Raw genomic sequence first — 26055 nt, forward strand, 5'->3', positions numbered from 1 at the left:
ATAAATCTGGCAAAATAATCCAAATAGTCTGTTTATTTTGCCATAACTCTGCAAAGTGTATTGTGAATTTATGTGAAAGAGGTCATCCACCATAGCTTATATAGCTTTTCATTAACTACCCCTATTTTTCCACAAAGAAGTAGTTGTGTCCCTCGCTGCAGGCCCAAACTCTCCACTGTACGCTTCATTGCACTTCATAATAAACATGAGCAAATGAGCTTCTGGTCGGGTCCTACAGTCCCTTAAAGTAAGTGAACAAAACAATATGTGAGAGATGTAACCCAAAACGCTGACTTGGAGACTGGAGTGTGTGCAAATGGGGTATGGCCTTGTTAAGTCCAATCCTGGGACCACACACAGAACGGTGAGAAATCTCCACAATCCATTTTTGGAATCTTTCGCCTTTTATTGAAATGGCCATAAAAGGGAGGATCACAACACCAGGACGCTGTCAGGAGGCGGATGTTACATCTATGCTCCTTCTCTCCTACGCAATAACCATAGCAGTCCCTAAGCTTTGAACATTATTTAGTGTCACATACTTAGATTAATTGTGGTAAAATTGAAGAAAGCGTTTGATGTTTATAAGGCCTATTGCATTTCATTGGCAACTTAAAAGTAAATGGAATTGAAAAATCCTGGCCTTCGTGTAATAATTTTGAGTGCAAATTTTCACGTCACCACTTAAGTTCCTTTCCAACTTCATATCCAAGTGCACACACACACTGCGTGAGTTTAGAGTCAGCATATTGCGATACAGTTTAAGTCTTTTAACCGAGAATGTAGTGTCTACTCCAGTTTTGGTTTTTAGATTCAACATAAACACAGATAAATACCCAGATTTTTTTTCAAGTGAATACCTCATCCTTACCTCGCAGAACAGTGTGAGTTTGTCATCAGGCAGCAGCCCGTTGGCTTCATCCAGAAGGAAGTCCCGCCTTATGAACTTCTTGAAACCCCAGTCCTTCCCTTGGACAAAGCGATAAGCCCTTTGGCTCTCTGAAAAACAGAAACAGGTCAATAAACACAAAGAGACGTGATTATGTGGAGACATCCACGACATGATTAAGGTTTGCATGTGAGAGAGGGAAAGTTTGTTATGACTCCTGGCCATAGGCTGTGAAGAAACAATGGTGAAACAGGCTGGGTGCAGGAAGTATTGCCTGCGGGGAGCTTTTAACACTTCAGAAGAAAACAGAATCTCTTGCTCTTTCTCTCGGTTTCACCCTCTATCCTCATGCTGCCACATAAAGACGAGCAGTAAACATGAGACAGAACTGCTGTGCCACTTTGGCCAAGAAGTGAGAAATTGCAGGGATCAAAGCGGCCCAATTATCATGTGTTTATGGAGTGCCAATTATCTCTGACAGTGGCAAGGAAGGATTCTGTAACACTCAGTCACACTACAAAGACACAGGATAGGTACTGGAGTGCGTACTATATTCACACTGTGGGGGTGGTCACAGCTATCGTCAACAGTACACAGTCGCAATTTCTCACATACAAGAGATAAATATAAAGGTTATGGACTATGGCTGCAGCACCGATAACAGCCAATTAAAGCTAATTGCTGATAAACAAATGAAACAAAGGTCCTACAAAGCTCCGTTGGCAGGATGTGACACCATTGTTCAGAGAAATTACATCATTCACCATTTTGTTGATAAGAGGGAAATGCTTTCTCAGGCACTGCTCTGGGATTTCCGATGTGAATGACAGATATGGAATGTGGCTAATATCGCTGTGATATTCCTTTGTATATTGTTTATTGAGACATATTCATGGCATCCATTCCTATAAGACAGCAATGTCTCCCCACAGGATGAAAGCTATACGTCTATTCTCCAATTGCCGTTGCTCAATATGAGTCTGCCTGTTGAGGAACTGCATATGAAGGTGGTTTGTGGTTTGCAAGCCGGCATAAATCAATTTACAACAATATAATCTAGGTCTGCTTCTCAGAGAAAGCATTCCTCTATTTACGCCAATTAAAAATAATCTATTTATTGCTTTAATCACAGTGTATTGAAGCTATAATGTGCATGTAAATGAGCCGAGTGAAAACATTATGTTCAAGGATGAGTGGACTTGCAAATGTGTGTTCATTCTACCTGAGAGAGACGCACAGGAGGTAAATGAATTTTGTTGTACACAACTTTTGCATTTTTTAAAACTTCAATAGCATATATCAAACATCACTCATTTCATTCTCCACAACTGGACCTGTGCTGGAGCAGACCTCTAAGACTCTTTATGTATACATGCATCCTAAGCCCTTTCCAAACTAACATTGAACATTTCTTTACGTCTCAGACGACAGGGTTGTGTTCAAGGAGATGAAAGAAAACGTGAAAAATAGGAGTAGAATCGTTTAAGATGCACTGAAAATCCTCATCAAAAATCGTATAAAAATCACCAGCAGAGGTGAAGCACATTTATCTATACTAAGTGGAAATGAGCTTTTGTGCCAGTATCCCTCTCAGGAGAATATGCTAATTTAAAACAGCAGACAGCTCATAGGAGTATTATAAGCCGGGAGTGACACGCATGGAAATATGTGTTGTGCAAGAGATTTCAACACGTTTACTGAGAGAAGATTTAAATGTAAATGGAATCGTAATTCTGGGGGCCTAAAATGTTTTACGGGGTTGAACCCAAATATTGAACTATATCCAGTCGACTTAATGGTTTAAAGTTTTAAGAGTTTCACAATACCTCAACCTTTATCCAGCCACAATAAAGGTATTATTTACATGATTGCAATAACCGGGGGGTTACCGGGTTTAGGCCTACGTCACATAATTGTAATTCACACTCTCCCCAGTGTAAATATTAAAATCTTTGCACATTGGAACCATCCTGTGACATGTTTGTGACTAATCAAAATATTTTGGTGTTGGACACGCCTTCGGAAAGGTCCGTGCCTTCTGCATGCAAACCACGCATTGCTCTGCAGTCTATGAGATAGACTTAGAGATCCCAACAGGAGATCTGCTGACAGATCACAGCGGGAAGCACTAAGATGAAGTGTCAACGTTGCTGTAAGATCCTGTGTCAAATTCCCCCCCATTTGGATCTGAGAGTGCAGGGAGCCAGAGAAGGGATTGATGGTGGGGCGTAGTGCATATGCAGTTATTCCCACCACTGCTCATGCGGGAGGTCCTTCACTTTAATCCCTGCCTCTAGAGACTATGTGTGCCACTAAGCAAAGATGCTGACAGTAACCGTAATGGATGCATGCGTATGTGTAATGAATGCATATGCACATGTGCACGCAAGGATGCACCCACGTCCACAAAAATTACAAATCTATGCACCCCCAGAATTTTAAACAACATTTTTTATTCATTGTTCTTTCTCTTCCTTCTGCAGATAACGGAAAGGAGTGCTTGTGTATCCATCAGACGCAGAGTTTTGAGACCCAAGATCTCTCATCCAAAGCCAAACAGGTTTGAGCAGATATTCAAATGTCTGTGGCCACGGTACACTGTACTCCTTGTGGATGGGCAGACACAAAACACAAGCCTTTGCATCTGATCTCTTAAGGGGGCTGTGGAAAGTCGTTATTCTATCCCTCTGCTGAGTTCCACCCATCTTTTCGTGTCCTTTAAACAGGTTAAATAAAAGGGAACATGTGAGACCAAGACAACGCCACAAGGCATCAAAATGACATGTGAAGTCGTGTTATTTGGGTATGAAACAACACTGTCAGTGGTGAGCGAGGACTTCCCCTGTGGCCGCGTCTAAAAGCTGAACTAAGGTGTGAGGAGGAAAATATGGAGAGATAGGTGAGCCGAGCCAAGAGGAGGAGGTGAGGAGAGGTGAGGGGGAACGTTGAAAGAGGCTGGAGCAGAGATACAGAGGCCAGAAAAGGCGAGAGAGGTGTGACTTCTCCAGTACTCACCCATCAAAGTGAGGCCTGAGTGTGAGTGAACGTGTGAATATGTACACGCGTACACACACCAACGACGAGGGTGTGTGTGTGTGTGTGTGTGTGCGTGTGTGTGTGTGTGTGTGTGTGTGTGTGTGTGTGTGTGTGTGTGTGTGTGTGTGTGTGTGTGTGTGTGTGTGTGTGTGTGTGCTGAGCTCAGCTAATGCCATGCCGCCATCTCCAGTGGGGCATCAGACCCTGCACTGGCGGAGAATCAACTTTAGGTCAGTCCACTGGCACTTGCTCTTTGAGTGCAGCGGCCAAGGTGGCAGGAGTGCAAAGACACTGCCAGAATACCAAAAAGAGTCGGCTGGTGGCGGTGCGGGCGGGTGCGACTGTGATATCCAACAGAAAATGTGTGAGCGAAGGTGACAAAGACGATGGCAAGGAAAGGGAGATTAACAAGTTCAGTTTGTGATGAGATTTCTTGTGAGGGCATTTCGATCTCACCAACATTTGTGAAAAAGGTTATTACAGTCCCTTTGTAGCGTTTATATGCGCTGCGAAATAAAGTACACAGGACATTTTCCAGACAACATTTACCGCATCGTGACAGATTTGGATCCATTCTTTGAGATGGAAGACCAGAGTGATGACCCCCCTACCGAAGGTGACAAGGAAGGTGAGAAAAATGAGGCCTGAGCTGCAGAGAGACAGAGAAGGAGGATCCAGGGAGTGATGCCAGGCTGTCTAAGTGAGCAGGGCATCCGTATTCAGGCAGTGACTTGGAGTATGCTTGGCACGCAAGGTCGCCAGAAGACGAGGCGGTTTGCAAAATAAGAGCCAATGCAGCAGGCTGAGAAAACGGTCAGTCTCATAAACACGCACCAACATGGTGGTCCAACAGAATCAGTGACTGTCTATTTTTTGGTCCATCTGTCCCTTTGCTATAACTTTGTGTTACACAGACCCAACTCGATCAGAATCACTAGATTAAACATTATTTACTACCACCATCAGATCATCCGCTGCCTCATTTTGTTACTGAAACTGAAAGTGTGTGCTGTTATTCACATCTAGAATATGTGGATTTCACTAAAACAAAGAAAATGAAGAAAACAAAGAAAACCAAGAAAACCAAGAAAACCAAGAAACCTGTAACCAACCGTTTCTCTCTCCTGTAGTCGATGTCTGTGCCATTTCCCTTGTTTATATTATTAACCATTTTGAGGTTACACACACACACACGCACACTATCAGTAAAGGCTTTGTGCTCCACCTTCCAGTGCAGGCTTCGTTAAAAGGTACAGCACAGGGTTACCTTCCTTTAGTTGTCAACAAACAATACCTAATTCTATACTATACAGTTGTAGTTATATCTACAAAAACAACCACCTATAATCTCTCATCCCTTCACACACTAACTGCTGAGGAGACAAATATACATACAGTTTAAACATGACACGCAGTCTTTCAGAACGAGCTCTATAAGCCAGTGTCAGCAGAAACATGTCTATTGATGTTCTTCCTACCCGTGTCAATACCATCTGATTATGTATAGACTGTTCAATAACTTCTACTCTATTAGCTTCTCGCCCACAAAGGAATGTCTGATCACCATTAGTTACTAATCCCTACCGTCTCTGACAAGCTCCCACCCGGAGTTGCAATTAATTTAAACAACACGTGCAATGACTCTCCAACTACAAAATAAAGAATATCCTACAACCAAAATCCTGCTGTAACTAGACTCTCTGCTTAAGTCATATACGCATAAGCTCACTCAGCCTTTGGCTACAACACAACACAAACCACTGTCTGTAGGGGAGACTTAACAAGGAGACCATTTGAATACAAAACAGCTTGTGGCAGAGGATGAGAACTTTCCATCTCTCCTCTCAAAGCTGTCAGAGGAAGACTCTGCAGGGGGGCAGATGCTTTCCGTAGCACTGGGAGAAGGAAGAGGGTGTCAGGAGACAAGTTACAGCCCGCCCAGCAGCCTCAGAGGAGAGAACCAGCACATTAAGCCAGAAAGAGAAATGATGTGGCCAAGTCGAGACTACAGGAGTATAGTGTGGGGAGGGGGTGGTGGGCTGCCTGAATCTATCTCCATTAGCAAGTATGGAGCATCAGAGCATGCAGACGCAAACACACGCTGTCTAGTGGTGGGCTTAAGGGCTGACTGATGCAGATGGGGAGTTTCGTCAGATAATTATGAGCTTTACCAGTCTAAATCCACAAATCTGCCATCATACACAGCCTTCAAATCTTCAGCTGTCTTGGATGCCTCCTAAAGCAATAGTGTACATTTATTCTAAACATGCAGACAACAGCCTACATTTAAAGGAAAGTCAAATCATATATATCTTAGTGTATACGGGCTTTGATTTGCATTGATGACCAAAACAATATGTTGGCCTCGTCCATAAGCTACAACAGACAGATAATTCAAACCCGCAACTCAAAGACAAAATTCTGCTCCGGAGCTGTTGAACTCCGTGCTGAGAAATTCCATCACTCAGTTTCTGACATCTGCCTGCAGTAGCAATTGTGTTCTGCTCTACTTCAAATACTGTGTATTCATGACAGTTTCAAAACTTTTCTCTTTATTTGCTGATTATTCAGTCATTCCTTCATCTAGCTATACCGTTTTCAGCTACTCTGCCTTAATATGCATTGTATTAAAAATTGTTCCCGTGGGGAATGAGAGTATCAAGAGGCTGAGCTGTGACCTGACACACAAACAGTCCACCACAAACCACCCAGTTTTCTTAATTAAGGCACTTTGTTTTTATTTGGCCTTTTTTCTGAGAGGCCTGGATTAAATTGGATTCTAAATGATCCAGAACCGATAGAGCAATCTTTACTGCCATATTCGTAGATGGAGTGCTCACTAAACTGTCACAAATATGCTGGTGGTTGGGTAATTTTCTCCTGTGACGAGTAGAGTGAAAGTGGAGGGCCCAGGTCTCCCCGGGGGGATTTTGGGGAGAGGGCATATGGCAAGAACGGGATGGAGATGGGGGTGTGTGCACCATAGAGCACACCATTTGCAACAAAACCCCCATGAGACACAAAAGCAGAGAAGAAAGGGAAAATGAGATCTTCACTTCGCTCATTGTTCCCTACATTAGGTCTTTTTCTGTGGTCATTTAGACCAGCAGTGCTCGTGAAATGGCCAAGCAGCAAAATCAAACACCTCAGAGTGTAATATCTCAGGAAAATCCTCTCCCCATTACACCATAGCCACCAGCGTACAGTGTGAGGGCCTGGAGAGAAGCCTTTATGAACAATTGCAGCAGTGAGGTTTCAGTTTCTATGGACCTGCCACTGAGAGTAAGAGACATATTCCAACATTAAAACACATGAGTGGAACAGAAAGAAATATAAACCAAAAGAATGTGACACTGTGGATGTTAAAGTGAGGTGAGGGAGGTCTAAGTGAGTAGATAAGGGTACACACAGGCTTGGGCGGTGTCAAGTTCACATAGGAGAATGTTTCTCAGCAGGAGGAATAATTTTCCTTTCTACCCAAGCAGTACCACAGGGGGTTGTACAGCTTCTCTGCATACACCTCTGACTTAAACACTCATCAGCCTCCTAAGTCTCAACTCTTCCCTCCGCCCCCCCCTCACCCACCCTCCCTCCCTCCCCCTGCATCCGGTGCGGTACACTATGGGGTACAGGCGGGGAGAGGGGGAGGCAGCCAGAAAGCCCCGTAATCAGGAAGCGGTCACATCTGGCCCGCGCTAATTCAATTCCACACAAGTTTGCTTTTCCTCCCAATAACATAACCTAATTAAAAATAAGCAGGAATTGGGAGGCGCATTCGTTTCCAATTCATCAGCGGAGAGAGACGTGGACGGAGACTTCTAAAAAGGTTGGCTCTTTTTTAATTAAAATCAAAATTGCCCCGCGCTACTTTGAATTATATATTTACTCAAAATGAATCCAACCGGCAATGATTACACAGGCCCATATGGCTATCGATATCTCATATTATTAGACACACTTTGACTATTAGACACACTGCTTGCCTCCTCATCACAGCCACACAGGTATGAGAGGAATTTAAACCTTTTATACTTTGTGATATCCTCCAGTTTCTCGTGAACACAAATTGCTTTAGAGGGCGGCATTCACTAGGTTTTTGGGTGTAAATATATATAAATTCCCAATGACAGGTTGAGAACTGACAGACTTACCCATGGCTTTGGTCTCTTCTCCCTTGGCATTGAGGATAGAAAACTTAAACTTGGCGCGCACCTCACTCTTTGGACAACTGACCAAGAGCAGGTAAAGTGACAGATAGTCTTTACTCTCCTCATCCAGACCTTTGGGGTTCACTCGCAAACACCTGGAGGCGGGAAAAGAAAGACGGTGCTATGATGCATTTTTCAGTCGCAACATCAGTTTTTGATTAGTCATAGCCGCAGACGTTGTTTCAGAATGATTGCGTAAAAAGGCTTTTGTTGTTTTGTTACCAATCCTCTATTCGATGTGTTAAGAATCAAGGTTTGTACAGTCAGATGTGTTGATTTCATGCACAGGCTTTCGCTAACAAAACATCGACCTCCTGAATGACTTTACTGACCTTGAAAATAAGACGGGAAATTCCTTTACCAGTATCAAGTCAACATTCCAGGCAAAATGCACCCACTTACTTTCAAAACAAAAAGTTATGAGCCAGCATTATACCCATTATAAGTTCTTTTTTTTCTTAACACTCCATATTTTACTCCAATCATCTGGTTGTACTAAGGTTGAACGAGTGTTATTTGGCTGTTTAATATCCATTAAACATGCTGACAAGGAGCATTTTCATACAAGCATAACATAGCACATCTGGTATGTATAGAAACACTTGTATATACTCGCCTGTACCTGTAGCCTGCATCCTTCATTATTTTCAGAGAGAATAGAAGGAAAAAAAACTTTACAAACACTTAAAAAAAAAAACAAAGTAACAAGCTAATGTGGTGGCCAAGAAAGATCAGAATCAGTCTATTGGGGTCAAAATGAATCAATAAAGTATAATTATCAAGGTAGATCATTGCCCAGTGAGACCAATGCTTGCATAATTAACTGACACATCAAAAACGACTGAAGCGGTAAAATAATTGCCAGTGACTGAACAAAGCCTGTGCATTCGTGCTTTACCTTCCTGCACAACTGCAACCAGAAAGGATATTTCATATTTTCATCTCACGGAAAACGTGCTTGTTACATGCCGTTTCTTTGTTATTTCAGTGCCTATGTGGCCAAAATGTATTTCGCCGACCCGCAGCGCACCGCTGTTCCTTGTGCTCTAACAAGCGCCGACAAGAGCAACAATTTCCAAGATGTAAGTGAGCAATGACACGGAGGGCGAGAGGGGAACAGTGCCTGGTGATTTCACCCAGCTGTGGTAAAATAGCAGGTAGGCAGCTTTGTTAGGCAGCTGGGCATTTGCCAGCTTCTCATTCTTCCAGACTGCAGAGAATTTCATGCTAAGTATATCTAAAATGAACCTAATGGCCTCAGCTCATGTGTCAGTTACTTAGTCTTTGTGCCTATTCTAATTCCATTTAATAATCAAGCTGAGGCCCAGCAGCCCTGTAATAATGATAATAATAATCTTTATTTGTATCGCAGCTTTCTTGAAATGGATGTGGCTGAAAGTGCAGCTCTGACAGCCCTATTGATTTTCTCCCAGTGTGTAAAATGTGGAACAGTGAATTTAAAAAACATTTTGTATTGGTTTTCATTGAAGAATATGCCAAAAAATATCAAAGCTGTCAGCTTAATGTACAATCTCGCCATGCTGAATGTTATGATTTATATATACATTTATCATAGTATTTGTCATGTGTTACATCTCCGTATCCTGAACCTGTCACAATCTGCCTGGTACAGAGGAATCCAGCAAGAACTGATTTAAATATCAAGCTCAAGAGCTATGACAACAGATTCTATATTAATCCAGAAAGATTGAAATACAGGTTAACACTGAGTAATATAAAATAACCTGAATTATCTATATTCCTCCTGTATAAGCAAAGACCGCAGTTCTGTTACATTTTCAAAGCTAAGCTAAGACAAAGAGCCTCCACTGACCATTTGAGTTTGTCGTTGGCTCCTGATGAGAAGGTGGAGCTTTTGATGACTTCCCCCATCTCCTCGCGACAGAAGCTGAAGTTGTTGATGGTCCACATGTAGGAGAACTTCACCACTTTGATCTGCGCAGAAAGACAGGGGAGTGGGTGAATCTTTTTATTTATATATTTACCTATTCTATACAGGTAAGTGGTGTTTGGTCAGCCTGGACTTCAAAACCGCACATCAAAACTGCCTTTCATCTTAATAAACACTGACAACAAACAGAAGGAGAGAAGAAAGGGTATTATAAAAGCTGCACCAGGAGAAAAACAACAGTTTTGTGAGTACACACACACGAGATGAAAAAAAAATCCATCATCAATGAAATACTTTATCTACTTTGTTTTTAACAGGCGAGCTATGTCTCAACTAGTAGAGCTTGTACTGCTTTTCCAACAATTAACACCTTTTCAGAATAAAGGTAACCTTAATAAAGACAAGAATCAGGGTACATATTCAGTGTGTTAAACATTAGACCTGGGACAGTGAAGGCAAGTAGGGAGCTTTTTCCCAATGCTTTCCCATAAGGCCATATAAAGTGCAAAGCTACTCTGATGTATCCCCTACTGGTCAGTGCATGTTCTAACCCTGAATTATGGCCACAGGGTAGTGCCTGAAAGAATGACACTCCAGTTACAAGCTGTGAGTCACGCTTAGGGACGAGGTGAGAAGCCCTAACATCAGGGGCTGGGTGTAGAATCCCTGATGTTGAGATGCGGGCGCCCGATCACAGACTCCTCCCGGACACAGATCCAGATAGGTATTCCAGGCACAGCCAACTGGTAAAAGACCAAGTGGCAGACCCGGAATACACTGGAGGGATTATCTATCCCATTTGGCCTAGGTATGCTTGGTTTACCCACGAGGAACCACTTTGCTTAGCATGTTGACTCAGATGCGGGCCCTCTGGCAGATTCAATAGCATTCCAATTACAATGCGTTATGAAAGCATTTACACCTGGCTTCAACATGAAACCCCACCATCTGGACAACAAGGGCACATGGATGGATAGATAATTAACTTTTTCTGGATTGGCAGATAGCGTAAATGGTCACTGTGCTTTGAGACACTACCGATGGACAATGGTTTTGTGTCTCCTCTGTAGGCTATTGTGGCATCACTTCCTTCAAATGGCTCATCATGTAATCAAATCCTCCCTCACAGTTATGGTTTGTTATTAAGATAGAGGCAACTACCAAATAACGGTTAATGGAGCAAATTCCAGACCAACACACACACATAAACACACACAGGTGGTGCATCTTTCCTCACCTGAGTATAACACCAGCTCTCAGCAACAGGCCCGCCGGACATTTCCGCCTGAGGAGGTGGGCTCGGGACTCTGGACATCGCCAGCTTTGATGCAGAGCAGAGCCCGAGCGGGGCCTGAGCGCCAGCCAGGCGAGGGGCGAGGTACGGCGGGGAGGAGAGGGCCGACAATCAGGAACGGCGGCCACAATTTAAAATGACAGCTGGCGTACAAACAACCACGGAGAGATAATCCAGTACACCCAAACAGCCTGTAGGGACACACAAACACAGTCATTAAAATAACTTGACCTTGTGTGCGTGCTGGTGTGTTAGTGTCTGCTTTTGTGTGTATAAAGGCAACTCCTAATTGAATGGTTACTCTAATTGAGCGGTATTTCTCTGTAAGTAGGTAGCTCTGAATTCATTTGTTTTAAACAGAGTTTTAGCATTCAAAGCACAGCAGCGGCGCACACACTGCTACTTGGAGGGAACCCTTCCATTATCCGTGCATGGAGTCTCTTTTTTTTTTCTTTGAGAGGAGCTGAATGCGGTGCCAGCCATCTGATTCCAGCCAGGCTGTGCCCGTCCACCGTAGCTCGAAGTGAAGGGCAAACCTTAAGACTTTCATCTCAAGCCACAAGGATCTGCTCACACAAATACACACACAAGGTCACGCATTACTTTCAAAAGGTAATGCAGCTAAAAAAAAAAAAAAGGTCACAGTTTTGTTTACCCATTTCAAGGATTTTCTCATTCATAATCATAAAATCACTCTTCACATTGTTTCTGAGGTCAAGAGAAACCTGCTCAATATATTTATCTCACTTTTGCTCCGTTTTTAAACTCTTCTAATGTAAAAATGGACATGCAAGAGTTTTAAAGCCTCATTTCTCTGCTGATCAGAACTTATCTCTCCTACTTTCACCCCATCTCTTCTAAGGTTCCTCTTCAAGCGTTTCATACCTTCATCACCATCACCAGGTCTCCGGATCTGACTTTTCTCATTCAACCTGCACGTTCCCTCGGTCTGCTGCCAGAGAAACCCCATCACACTCTGCTGCTTAATTAGCGGATGTTTGAAAGAAAAGTTCGGAAACTACAAAAACTTGGCAGTAACCAGGCATCACACTGAGAACATGGAAAGACAGAGCGTGGAAAGAGGAAAGGGGTAAAATGTGACAGGGAGGCTGTGTGATGGCATGAGGCTGGGAGACGAGAGAGGCGACACCCAGACCTCCGCGGCTTCAAACACAGACGCGACTTAATTAACGTTTAGAGATGATGCCTGCATCTGATCTTCCTCCATCCAACCCCCCACCCTTTCTCATTTTGTGCTATTTGTATCTGATGAAAAACACTGGTGGCATTTTCGCTCGGTAAAACAATAAAATATTAATCACAAAAGTTGGAAGAACAAGGCAGCACTGATTTGCAATTTAAATTACCTGAGACTTCCCGGCAATTAATTATTGTCTATAAGAGTGAGTGGGGGTGTATGCACACTTTTTTCATGTGCGTATACTTGTGTGTGTCATCATTTGGGCTTTCTTTAACTGCATTTCTTAAGCTCAATTTACCCACGTTTTGTCTGGTATGCTGTCCTTAAAGTGCATCATGAACGCCCGTGTAATCACAGGATATCACTTTAAGAAAACATGACAACACTGGCAGCACTGCTAACAGCCTCACAGCTTTCTAAATAGACCCAGATGACACTTAACCAGAATAAAGCTTAAGATTTTTTTTCTCATCCTTTTCATGACAAAACATCAAGAGAATAGCAGCAGGAGGACATAACTGTGCGAGTAGCAGGAGATCTGCTAATGATAGGACTCCCTCAAGAAATGTCCTGGGACAGCTAATTTGTCAGTGACAGTGTGAAAGGAAAGAAGACTAATAGGTGATAATGCACACAGCCTAGACGGGAAAAGTCACATGTGTGGCAAGCATGCGGTGCGGCGAGATGCAAAGATTTTCCCTCCAAAGACAAAGTCAGGAGGTAAAAGGATGTTGCTGTGCTTCAGATAAGGTCTGAGGATGTTAGTGTTGAAGCCATTGCGATTGCTTCCTCAGCACCCCACAGGTGAGATAAAGAGTGGGGTGGGGGGGAATTAGGATGAGGGTGGAGATGCTTCCAGAGAGATACACAAAGAGAGGAAACACTCATTCAAACAAAGAATCAGACAGAACCTCGTCATACTGCACACAGAACTAGGGATGCATACAGAAGCCACCATTTGACCGACACTGCATGAATGTTTAGTTTTTGTTCCGGCTCACCGCAGAGGTTCTGATTCCAAACTATGGTAATTTTCAAGCCTCATTTAAACTTGTTTATATTAGAAGGTTTACTTAGGCTCAAACAAACAATACACATAATAAGCTTGCCAATGGCTGTACACACTGCCAGGCTTTTTTAATAGGTTGCAAAAGACTGCACAGGTGTTGATGATACTGTGTACCCCCTGCTTTACAAAGAGGCAGGGACTTGGGTGTCAGTATCTTATAATCACAATAACGCAAGCTCATAACGAATGACTCTAGAAGTGCAATTTCCTCTTGATTTCATCATCAAAAGTTACTTGCAACCCAACAGGGGGAGATTAAGCTGCTGCTTCCAGTTCAGCCGGGAACATTCCAACAAATTGGGTTAAATGCCGCCCAGTGAAACAAAGGCAGGTTGCTTAGGAAGTGGTTGTGGTTCAGACGTTTACAAAGCAACAGTGACTTACATTCCTGGACATAAGAGCTAGTATTACACCAGGTGCGTTGCTCATTCCTATGCTTCAGTCGTGCTTTTAAACCTAATATGAGCTGCCAAAACATTTTACCGTTTTATCTGATGAAGACCTTGAAATCAAACGAATAAGGCGTTCCAACACTGAAGTAGTTTAAGTGCTAAACAGTTGTGGAGACAGCCTCAAGTACAAATGTGCTCTACAAACATACACAGGTACATTAACATGATAATGAAGGAAGCAGCCAGGCACCCGGCATCTAGCGCATCATTATCAGCAGCTCTGGCTCAAATAAAAACCAAATTGGGAATGCCAAAATAAACAAGAAAAACAGTATGTAGTTTGTATGACTGCGTGTTTGTTTGTGTGAGTGAGTGAGTGAGTGAAGGAGTGGCGGGGGATGAGCCCCCTCCATCGCACATCCTTATCCTTGTCTCCTTTCAGAGAGGGGAGTCAGATGAGGAGAGAGAGACCTGGAGCCCATTTATATTCATTACAGCTCAACTGTCTTCTCTCACTCCGCCAGTCCGGCTTCCATCTCTCCTCGTCTCTCTGTCACCCAGCTCAGCACACCGGGGAGGAGAGTCTGACAAACCTACACGCAGAGAGGTTCGGCTTCCTCGGGATAAACAACAGCTAAGCAAGGTGCGGAGAACAAGAGGAGGGCCGCCAGCTTTCCAGACACTGACCAGACTGTTAGAGCCGCGCCACACGACCTCATGCCACACATGGGCTCAGTACACGGTGCCGAGGTCATGATGTAATCATGCCTGTGCTGCAATAACGCCTCCATCTGTAAATTTTGCATGATGTTAGAATACATTTCTGTGCATACGTCACCTCCATCTGTAAATATTTTCTCTTTTTTCCATCCGAGCACATGATAACGTACCGATGAGGGACTTGTCACTGGTAACATTGGTTTCCTCCTGCAAGTTTGTCTATGAAGCTGTAATATATTTTTCTGCAATAGACTCTGCTCATGAAATGTAATTACTATTACTTGTATTAGCTTTCGCATTCATCATATGCAGAGAAATATGCTTATCTACTGTAAATCCAATGCTCTGCTGCAGTGATGTACCAATTTTCCCACGGGGATCATTAAAATTTAATCTAATGTAATCCTAAATCATAGTTTAATGAATTATGTTGAATTCCAACAACGAATCAAGTTTGACTTGCATACCAACTCCTTCCATAATCTGCCTAGCATACAGAATGAGTAGAGAGTGCTGTGTCACTATGGAATGAAAATATAACATTGATTGCCGAGTTACAGGATAATAAATGTGTTGTGGATTCCGATTTGTAACGCCACATTTATTGTTACAATGCATAACCTTCTGTGTTTCATCAAATATTGATTTGTGTGATTGTGTACAAGTCGATCAATATTGTAATACGCGGTGGTGAGCTTGAGAATGTGAAGACAAACCGTGACCACTTTGCTTACACGTGCATAAAACATAACATGGTCATTTTACTAAGTCTATTAGAGGTCTATTAGAAGATCAGAGGTTATGATGATGAAGATACGGGGTGTGCCTGCAAGTCACATCAACAGATTTGTATGAAACTGGTAAATAAATTCCAAAAACCTACAGAGGTGACATATGGCAGGAACGTCAGGCGGCCCAGCCTGCTGAGAAAAAGAGGGTGAAAAAAGAGAGAGTATAGGAACAAAAAGCCTTCTGGAACTTATTATGTAAAAGTAAATAAACACATTATACATGCAAGCGTACACACACACACACACACACACACACACACACACACACACACACACACACACACACACACACACACACACACACACACACACACACACACACACACACACACACACACACACAAATGAAAGACAAACATCAAATACACAATACCACCCACTAGCCTCTCCCTCAGGGCTCAATTTCCTGCTGGGAGGAAACGAAAGGAACAGCATGTTGCTGAGACACCGCCACCAGGTGGACAGGGGGTGCACCTGCACCGTTTAGCTGCTGCGGAAAAAGCCTGGAATCTCAGCAGGGGTCCCGAAGTGTTTCAGAGGGTCACCTTGTGTGACAATAGGCAGTGAGGAAAACAGTGAGACACAGAGACGGGCTGCAGTGTTCAGAGAGATGAGCTACAAAGACTGAAAACGTGCCAAAACGCTGAGCCTGAGTGACAGCGTGCTGCAGCTTTGAGCATAAGCGTGACGCATTACAGGACGTAATCAAATGGCCACATACTGGCTCTGTATTTGAAAGCGTAGAATCCCCACTCTGCTGCGAACCTTCAGCTCTGGGGTTATTGAAGCCATTAGAAGGTCAGATTCCAGTGAATTTAGGCAGGAGCACACAAAGTCACGCATGTGTAGATGCATCCCAGGCATGTAGCTGACCCCTCCATTCTAAAAACAAACACACACAGCTGGCTGGGAATTCACTTCCTGTCAAGTAAGCACCGACACAGGGATCCATAAAAGCCAAAAAAGCCAACACTTGGTTTTGAGAGCCTCAGGGGTAGAGCAGCAGACAGGCAGACAGTCACGCAGAGAAGGAGGTAGAGCAGTAGTGCCTCTGACTTTAATGACAGGAAAAATCTAAAACCTATGAGAAGATGCCGCAGGTGAGCCTGGCAGGCAAAACAGGCAGCGGTAAGGAGACTTGCCTTTCAAAATTGAGCAAAAGCTACACAAGTGTAAATAAGGTCGGATGTGGAGCAAGACTGAAACAGAGTCTGTCCATCTGGCCCGAGGCACCTGTGATAGCCCTTACATCACTCGCTCAAAGAGAGGAAAAGGGGGCAGAAAACAGGGGTAAGTGAATGCAGGGAACGGCGGGCACACATGCATGACAGGGCTGTGTGTGACCTCATCCCAGGTTGGGGGGTGGGGGGGTGCTGAAGTGTGTCGGCTCCAAGGCAGCCTTGGAGGTGTGATGGATTAAGAGGCGCTGGCAGATGTGGAGGCCCTGCCTGAACCATGAAGCAGGAGAAATAACGTCAGTATCCCTCTCCATCAGGATGGGAAATAAGACGGGCAAGAGCGACGCCACAACATGCTGCATTGTTGTGAGAAACTGAAATGGGGGGGGCACATGTCAAAAGACCTGCAGCAGCTTCTCCAAAAGTTTACCTGTTCATTTTTCTATCATCTCAACCCTGCTTCTTTCTTTCTCTCCCTTTTCTGCGAAACTCTTCCTCTTTCTTTTATACTTTTGGGCACATAACGATACTGTATAAACAGCTTCACTCCCTCCTCACGATCCATTTTCTCTGCTTCAGGTGAAATAAAACTGAGATGGATAATATCGATTTGTCCGGCTAATAAAGCGAAAATTCAAGAAGAATCGGAGCCAAAGGAAGAACTTTACGTTGCACTTCACAGCACCTTGTATATTGATCAGTACACGCATGAGGGGTAATTAATTAATTAACTATACTTTGACATCACCTTTGGCTATAAACAGTCATTCAATTGATGTTTCCCACTTCATTCTCAAGAGTGTTGCTTTGCAGTACTGCTCACACTCGCACAGAAGACTCAGCTGTTTCTAGAAACCCAACACTGACACAAATGGAGCATCGTACAGAAAAAAACATCAGAATTTACAGTCAGTGCCAGAAGCAACATTGTCTGTAATGCAAGGGTGTAAACAAGCCAACAATAACACTCTCTGTAGCATATATTTATTTCTCTTAAAATGCGTGCTGCATAGGGGACAGAGCTGTGGCCAAACCCTCTTCAAATGAGAGAAAACATCTCATCTCTCACCTCAATATTCATCATTTAGCAATCACGGCAGACACAGAGGAAGAAAGTAATTGGCCAATGCAATCTTTCTTCTTCCCAGTCCGCCATGGTTACTGATCTTCAAATCTGGTCTTTGCTCTTCCCCCTGCGTCGCTGACCAGCTGCTGTGTGGCTCCGTGTCTCGGCATAGAAGTGAAATTCTGAATGTAAACAGCAGCCGCCGCCTAAGCAGCATTCACCAGCCCCGAGCCCGACGGCAAAGACTGTTTATTCTCGGGACTCAATCACAGAATTGTTGCCATAGATATCGACAAGATGCAGCAGCAATCCCACCTCTGGGAATGTGGAGGAATCTTTAAGAGCTTTAGAACTTGTATGCATCTTTTTTCTCTGTGAGTACAGGAATATAAATACAGGAGCAAACGCCCAAAGACTGTGGAGATGAGCACAATTACCCAATGGTCACTGCCTCTATTATTGACATTAACATGGCTCCTGCTATTCTTAAAGATGCCCACATTGTTCTGTGTAAATCTGGCATCAGGCTTCCTCCCACGTGGCCTGTGTCCCTGGAGTCTGTCTGTCCACTGGATAATGTAAAACGCATCATTATTTTTAGGAGGCCCATCTAAGGGGGGGAATGTCAAAGGCGTCGTCAAAATCAGACAACCAAGAGAAAGCTTTAACGCCGGTGGTGATATATACTCAAAACATCAGCAAAACTACATTTAACCACATTTACGACTTACTTGAGTTGCAGGACTACTCAACCGACGAAACATCTTTTCACACTGTTGTTAAACGTCGTGCTGTACATGTGAATTTCAACTGGCCATTTGGAGAAAATGTTGCAAAATTAAATCAGCTAGCCCAGTACAGTCTTTGTATCATATGAACCCTGTCTGTCTCTCACCCAAGGGTTCTCTAAACTCAATCTCTCAACAGTAAAACATTTTACTATTTTGGCTTTGCACATTCGAAAAATATCCATTTAGCTGGAAAACCAATTTTAGCACCACCACATCACCTTATAGCAATACCTCGTCTTCCTATGGCTTTCAGTCTTCATGAATCACATTAGACATGCAAATTAGCGGCAACACACTTGTACATGTTTAATATAGGAACCCTCTGAGTAGATTAGTGTGTGTGAATTGTATCCTGAATACAAACACCCAGACAGCTAAACCCTTACAATCTCTTACAATTTTCCCTTGTCTGCTACTCCAACGTGATCAATTATCACTGTATGATCACAACAAAACACTTACGCGGCAAAACAGGCCTCCACCTACAGAAAAGCACAGACACACACACACAGAGCGCAGACAGAGACACAACCACTGTGTATATCTGAGAATGAAACTACAGTGGTTCTGTTCAGCCAAAATAACAGCAGTGAAGTCTCTTCTAAATGACAAAATCTCCCTGCCTGCTGCCGCTCCACAGCTCGCTCACTCTTTGTTTGTCTTTTCACCTGCCACTGATGCACAGCGAAGTGGGCTCGGCCATCAAATATAAATTTTCCCACAATATATTTCTTTATTCCCCCCCCCCCATCTAAGCCGCTCGAGCACACAATTCGTGCCAGAACATTTACATTTCCCCGGCTGAGGTAAAGCTTCCTTAACCTTCATCCACACGACTGTGCTCTTGTGTATTACCCTCCCTGTTTATTTTCTGCCCTGCGGAGCCGCGCGGCATGAAGTTTCATCTTCACAAACTGAGCAGAGCTTGAAGCGAAAGGGAGGAGTGAATGGAGGGAGAGGGAGTTGTTTTGTTACCTCACTCGGTGCAATGATGCAACTTATAATTAAAATGCAAATAGAACGACAGGGAGTCTCTCTTCACCTTGTTTTCACTTTACTTCCCCAATCTCAAGGGAGGCCCATCTCTGCCCGAGATCTGTGTAAGCCACTAAATCAATTTTCATATAAAGCACTGAAATCAATTGGAGATTTAGGCTATGCAGAGTTACAAGCCGGTGCTCAACTAAGAGAAAACTTAAGATGCATGCACAGACACATCTCGCCTGTGGCTACAAAAAAAAACTTCCACTTCTCAATGATGATGTGTGAGGGATTTTTAAACCCCATGTCGCTAAAGTGAAGGCTAAAAGCAATTATTTTGGCAACAGGAAAACACGGGCTTGTCTGACAAACCCGACACAGGCCTGTCTCTGTTTTGACTATAGCTTATCAAAATAGGAGCCTCAAACATCCTCTAAGCCTCAATCTCAACAAACAACAAAGACAAACGCTGTGGAATTGAATCATTTGTGGAAGTTTTATTTCAAAAGTGTGTGTGACAGAAGAAACAGGGGAAGTGAAGAGGAGGGCTTTTTTTTTTTTTGTCCTTCAACTTGACTATGTCACGCAACACATTTCCAGCTCAATTATCTGCATCCAGTGGATTTCAAACACATTTTCGCGAGGACCAGAGAGCTTGGTAATTAGCTCTGACTCATAAGGAGACGGAAAAAACAAAGCCCGTTTTTTAGTGCTATCTTTATCTCCTCCACTTGTGTCATCTCCCTTCTCTCAAAGGACGGCGACACTCAGTCAGTGTTTATGCCAACAGGTTTCAGGTTCTACACACCAAAGACTGATACACACTACACAACAGGTACCTTGCACCAAAAAGTTTCAGAAATGTAAAACAACTCCATGGTAGATTGGGTCATGTTACTTCAGTATCTTTCAAACTAGCCAATTCCCCTGCCAAGATTTGTACACTACTCTATCAGCATCACCTCGGCTACATATTCATGGTGCTTGCATGCTTCTGGCTCTGTTTGTTTATAACTGCTCTTCTCCAGGCAGAGCTTGATAAACTAGCCATGAACACAGTCCATTTCACATATTCTTCTTACCAAAGCAGAGCTTGTAGATGTTGACATTTCACACTTAAGTAGCATAGCCCGCTAAAACGGACTCCATTTTCAAAATATTTCATGATTATATTACAATTTCCAACATGAAAGCAAGACCTGTCAGCCCCCCATCACCCTTCTCATCATGTTGTTTCCATTTTAATAAAGCTCGAAAAAACATGTGGGCTTGCTCTGGCACAGAAACATAGCCTTAGGTAGAGTACGATCCCCTGATACCCACAAAGGCTCTTTTCAACAAGGGGCAATTTCACATCCCATCGTGCTTCGTGCAAACATCCCCCCTCCCCTTCCACGCAGGGCTTCGACCCTTACTTTCTTCATTTTCTACTCTCCATTCCCTCCCTTCCCTCCTAACAATTATAATGACGGTCTGCACCGGCAGCGGTACAAGTCACTGAATTTCTGAGATGTCATCTTAAGCAGAGGTAGAGTGAGTCAAGTGAGCGAGAGAAGAAAGGGGGAAAAGAGCAATGGTGTGGGCAACCTGAGAGCGGATCCACTCCATTAAAGTCTACTGTTGCTTGGAGGGAATCTAATGAAAAGAGAGGGATATGAGAAAGGGGAGAATTTTCTAAAAGTATTATCTTACAGCATGAAACAATACTGACAGAGGTTTGGTCTTTCTTCTCCTCTGTCTACATCTCTCTGAAACAGAAAGTGTGCGTGTCTAAAAAGATGTGAGGGAGTCGCTGGAAAGCCACAAAGGAGCCGCATATCAATCACAACAAACACCTCTTTGTTAAATAATTGTGATCCTTCCCGTCAATAAAGTACACATGCTTCAGATCAAAGGAGCTCCACAAAGAGCACATGCACATGTCCGCGCACACAACACACAACCTGTACCGGAGCCAATTAAGATCAACTGTTCACTTAACTTGTCATGTTGTCATATCAGTGGGGCTCGGGGGCAATTTAATGCCATGGGGGTAGACGAGGTCAAAACTGGCATTCTTCCACAAAGCAGCCCCTCTTTACCTCAGGGGAGCAATATTCCTGCTTCTTACCAGATGTCACAACCAATTTATCTCTCCCTGGAGAAGCTTTCATCTGCACCCGTACATACACCTGCAGCCTGTGAGCCAGCATACAAGGTCATCATTCAAAGGTGGACCTCGGTTATCCTCTGCCGTAGCCTCTTTTTGATACAACCGGCACGCCAAGGTCCATCAGCAAGCAAAATCACCGTTTACACGGGGAGTCAAGAGTCAGGCAATTTGAAAACCAAAGCTCAAACTGTCGGAAAAGCAAAATGCGATGAGGTGTGGCTCCATTAGCGTAGCTGTGGCGACTAAATGGGCTTTCTTAATGTGAAAGTCAGACACATCAACCAGAAACCAGTGAAGAAAGTGACTTTCAGAGACGCATACATACAAGGCAAGATGTTTTTCTCCTACAAATGTAAGGCCATAAGCCCAAAGATGAAAAGGCATGTTGTAATAAACGGCAGCTATTTAATTTAAAAATCAAATGCAAGGCAAATAATTACGATATATACACAGAATGTAGCAGAGGTTTAAAGATATTTTTCCGTTTTCTTTCAGCTTCTCTAATTCAATACACCTACAGCATTCACAGTTTGTATAAGAGGCGTTTCATAAGACCACTGAGGAGGTTGGGTGGGAGACTGGGAGACGAGACGCACAATGCTCTCTGTCTTATTGCTCTTTTCAGTGAGAGGAATGGAGAGGAAAGGTATCCGCACTAATAAGTTCAGCTCTATCCATCGGCTGCACTCGGTACGACAAGGGTTACTCCACTGTGTGCCCCGACGTCATTCTGCCTCCCAATTACCACATTTACACACACATACAACACGCACGCACACACACACACACACGCATACATTCATTTATATTCAGGAGGAATTTTAAAAGCACACCATTACATTCATTAAAGATGGATAGTCTTTTAAAACCATAAGTGATCTTCTCACCTTTTATACGTTGCTATCTATACATTAAAGAGCACATTCATTATACAGTGAGAGGAGGCATCTCACTCTGCAAAGTGTCAGGCAGTCTTGATAATAAAAAAAAAGGTACATTTTGTAAATGCAAGCAGGTGCGAAAAGAAGATAACTTAGTAATAAAGCAGGAGATTTAAATTGAATATAGTCACTATTTACAGCATGTCACAAAAAGTGAAATAAATGAGATTTGGGCATTTCCCCCCGAGGAATCTCCCTGTGATAAATGTCATTTTCACTCTTTAACAAAATAAAAGCATATAATATTTAAGAAATCACATCACTCTAGAACGCTAACAAACAAGCAGCTTACTCAGAAGTGCTGATTTGATTTTGTATGGATTCAGCTGGTCAGATAGTGACGATACGAACGTTGACGATACTGATGTTCTAATGCTTCGTGTTCTTTACAGGGTTTCTACACTTAATAGACAAGCAATTTCCAGACCAGACTAATAAGCAAAACAACTGGCATCAACTTGATTTGTGTGGACTGCAGCTTGGAGAATCACACACTTCTTAGATCAGCATACACTCGGCACACCATGTGGCTTCCTACGTCTTCAGCTTTATTAGCCATGATGTATAGAATCATATCATAATAAATAGCAATGTGTTATTAAAACAACATTTGTCTGGCATTTAAACTCGAGAGTTACTGCCAGCTGGCGCAATTCACTCTAGCCAAATAAGTTTGAACAAGAATGAAGAATTACAAGATCAAACATTACATCACCGACACAAATGTCAGAAACGTGTTCAAATGAATTTATGATTACCTGTATACGCATTGATGACAGGAAATTAGATGGTGGATTAAGCAGTGAAATTAGTTCCAGCCTCGGAATGAGGAGGTCAGACATCAGGGTCAGACATCAGGCATGGAGAAGAACCGCTGACGCTTCAAATTATAAGCAGCCAGCTGAAGTATTTGAGGCATCTAATCAGGATGCCTCCTGGGTGCCTCCTTAGGGCAGTGCTCCAGGCATGTGGAACTGGGAGGAGACCACAGGACAGACCCAGAATATGCTGAATTAACTGTATATACCCATCTGGCCTGGTCTTGGGATCCACCAGGAAGAGGTAGATCCCAACTACACCCAGACTCAGATAAGCAGTGGACCAAATATCTATAGTGTCGTCCCTGCTTGGACTCTGGAATTAGCAGGTCTTACCACTCGACTATTTACTGAGCCTTCCTGCTAGTTGTGTGTAATGTGTGGCCTTTGCGTGCTCAGTTGTCCTCTGAAACCGCAGAATGTCAACACGTCATATGTGGGAGACTGGGTTCAGACCCACACACTTCCATCTGTAAATCTGTGTGATCTACTTTTTTTCCCCCCTTTTGTCCTGATTTTATATAACATCTCCCTTAAATTCTTTTCTCCAGGCTGTTGCTGTTGTCGGTAATTTGAGCTATTTTATGCAATTAGTGGCATTTGAATTTCACATAGATGGCTTTTAACAATTTCAAGAGTTTCAATATTTACATAATTTCCAGGTGACATTTTCAATATTCGCTCCCTCAAGAACCCTGGTTGAGATAGCAGTGGGCGTCGAGTGTCTGCAGTCGTATGTCTCGGGCTGCTGGCACCTACTATAAATGCCAGCCCCTCTCCGTGTTGTGCGGAGAGAAAAAAAAACAACTTAGAAAGTGTCAAATCCTGCAACACGTCGGGACTACCTGATGCCAGCCAACTGTTAATGTGTGTGTCTGAAACATAATGTTTCCTACCTGGAAGCAATCCAATCCATCCAATCCACAACACTATTACGATAACACCCGCAAAATAACTGCCGGCTTTAGTAAAGGTAGCAAAACCCTGGATGTCACCCTCTGAATCGAAGCCTTCCTAATTCATGTTAAGGTTACACGCTGGCCCCTCAATATTCTTTGCAGAGCTGAGGCTTTTTAAGGGTCATCAGATGGAGCCTGGTGCCGTAGCCGTTTCTGAAGGCGGGAAATGCCAGGCTGATAAAGCTGCTAGACTGCAACAAACATGCACACATACACATACACGGTGACATTTTAGATCTCTGCAGTGAATCTGGGAGCGTAACCAGCAGTCATGCTCGAAAATCCAGGCCTGCCTAATTCATCTCTCTCTCTCTCTCTCGTTTGTTATCTGCAGGTCCATTCCTGCGGCTATCAAACTTTTAGACCTAAAACTCATCGTCTGTGTCTGTTCTGCAATTTGAAATCCCTCTTGTTAACCATTTCACACGTTTAATTTTTTTATCCAAATGGTGCCGCCAAATCAGTCACATCAGGCTGCCTTTAGCGGAGACCCCCTGAGATTTTCACTCTCTAATGAAGTCATTTGAGTTTGGAAGACACATTCCTATCTCTGCCTGTCCAAGCAAAAGCGCCAGAGACCCTTTCTGCTCCAGCACATGCCAAGATGGTGGCAACAACAGATAACGATGGACAGTCGGCTGGAGTTAGATAAACAGAAAGACAGACAGAAGGAATGAACAAACACAATAATAGGAAGCCATCTTGCACTACTCTGTCCAAATATTAAAAGATACAGAGTCAGTAATAAAGGAGGGCTGTATGAGAGCAAGGAAAGAGAAGAAATGAACAAACAAACATATACAAGGGACAGGCAAAAGCGCCTGCCTTTGTGTACACTGATGTAGACGACAGATTTTGTCCACATAACTGGATATAAACAAGGAGGGATTTTGTGAGATGAAGCAAAGGGTGGATGTCAGGACACACAGAAACTAAGAAAGCAAACAAGACGGGTAGAGACACATAAAAACAAGTCAGGCTTGAGTCAGTGCAACTTTAGATAAGCAAGCTGGACTTGTCATTAAGACTTAGCTGAGCGAGTATGAGTGAAGGCTACAGTTTGGCAACTTTCATCAGTTATTAGTCCAGAATTTCTAAACACTAGACATTTCCCACTAGTGCTGACTGTGAGACATCATTACAGTTTGTTTGCTGTTGGGAATCAATTCCAGTAGCTGGCTGTAACTCATGAGGAATCACAGCTTCATGCACTGTGAAGAAGCAGGGGATTCATTTGATAGTTACACACCCAGCACTCTTAACCATGTGAATAAAAATGTTTATATCTAAAAGCTTGTGCCCGTTTCTATAATACTGCCAAAGGCTGCTGAAAGGAATTCCTCTTTCCTTTTTAGATATTCACAAACATCAATACTAAACTTATCGTTGCAACAAATATCAATACTGTACATCCTTCATAAGCTACAGTTAAATAGCACATTCAGGTCTACGTTCATCTATTTGGCAAATGCTTTGATCCAAATTGTGAGCCATGGTTGTGTGTCCTCATCTAACCGTTCACTCTGTGATGAGATGAGTGAATGAAATTCACCGCAATTGTTTTCTGGAATATCACGGATGAACCGAGAGGTTGTCTGAACTATATTTAAACTCCATCCATGCCTGAGTGCACAATTAGACACAGTGCTGCTGTCAA

The 26055-nt window shown here is 43.2% G+C and overlaps 1 protein-coding gene across 2 annotated transcripts in view; it reads right to left on the reverse strand.

Annotated features, from left to right (window-relative positions):
• Nucleotides 1–26055, reverse strand: part of spop (speckle type BTB/POZ protein) — a 69849-nt gene that overhangs the window by 23448 nt on the left and 20346 nt on the right. For both annotated transcript variants that reach the window (XM_076143290.1, XM_076143291.1), the window contains 4 exons: nt 11283–11530; nt 9968–10089; nt 8077–8228; nt 872–999 (listed from right to left, as the gene is read on the reverse strand). In XM_076143290.1, the coding sequence (XP_075999405.1) occupies nt 872–999; nt 8077–8228; nt 9968–10089; nt 11283–11360 (480 nt within the window). In that variant the 5' untranslated portion in view covers nt 11361–11530. The remainder of the gene's footprint in view (nt 1–871; nt 1000–8076; nt 8229–9967; nt 10090–11282; nt 11531–26055) is intronic.

This window comes from Genypterus blacodes, unplaced genomic scaffold, assembly GCF_046128005.1.
Source record: "Genypterus blacodes isolate CSIRO-AG114 ecotype Tasmania unplaced genomic scaffold, CSIRO-AGI_Gbla_v1 ptg000022l_1, whole genome shotgun sequence".
Classification (NCBI taxonomy): Eukaryota; Metazoa; Chordata; class Actinopteri; order Ophidiiformes; family Ophidiidae; genus Genypterus; species Genypterus blacodes.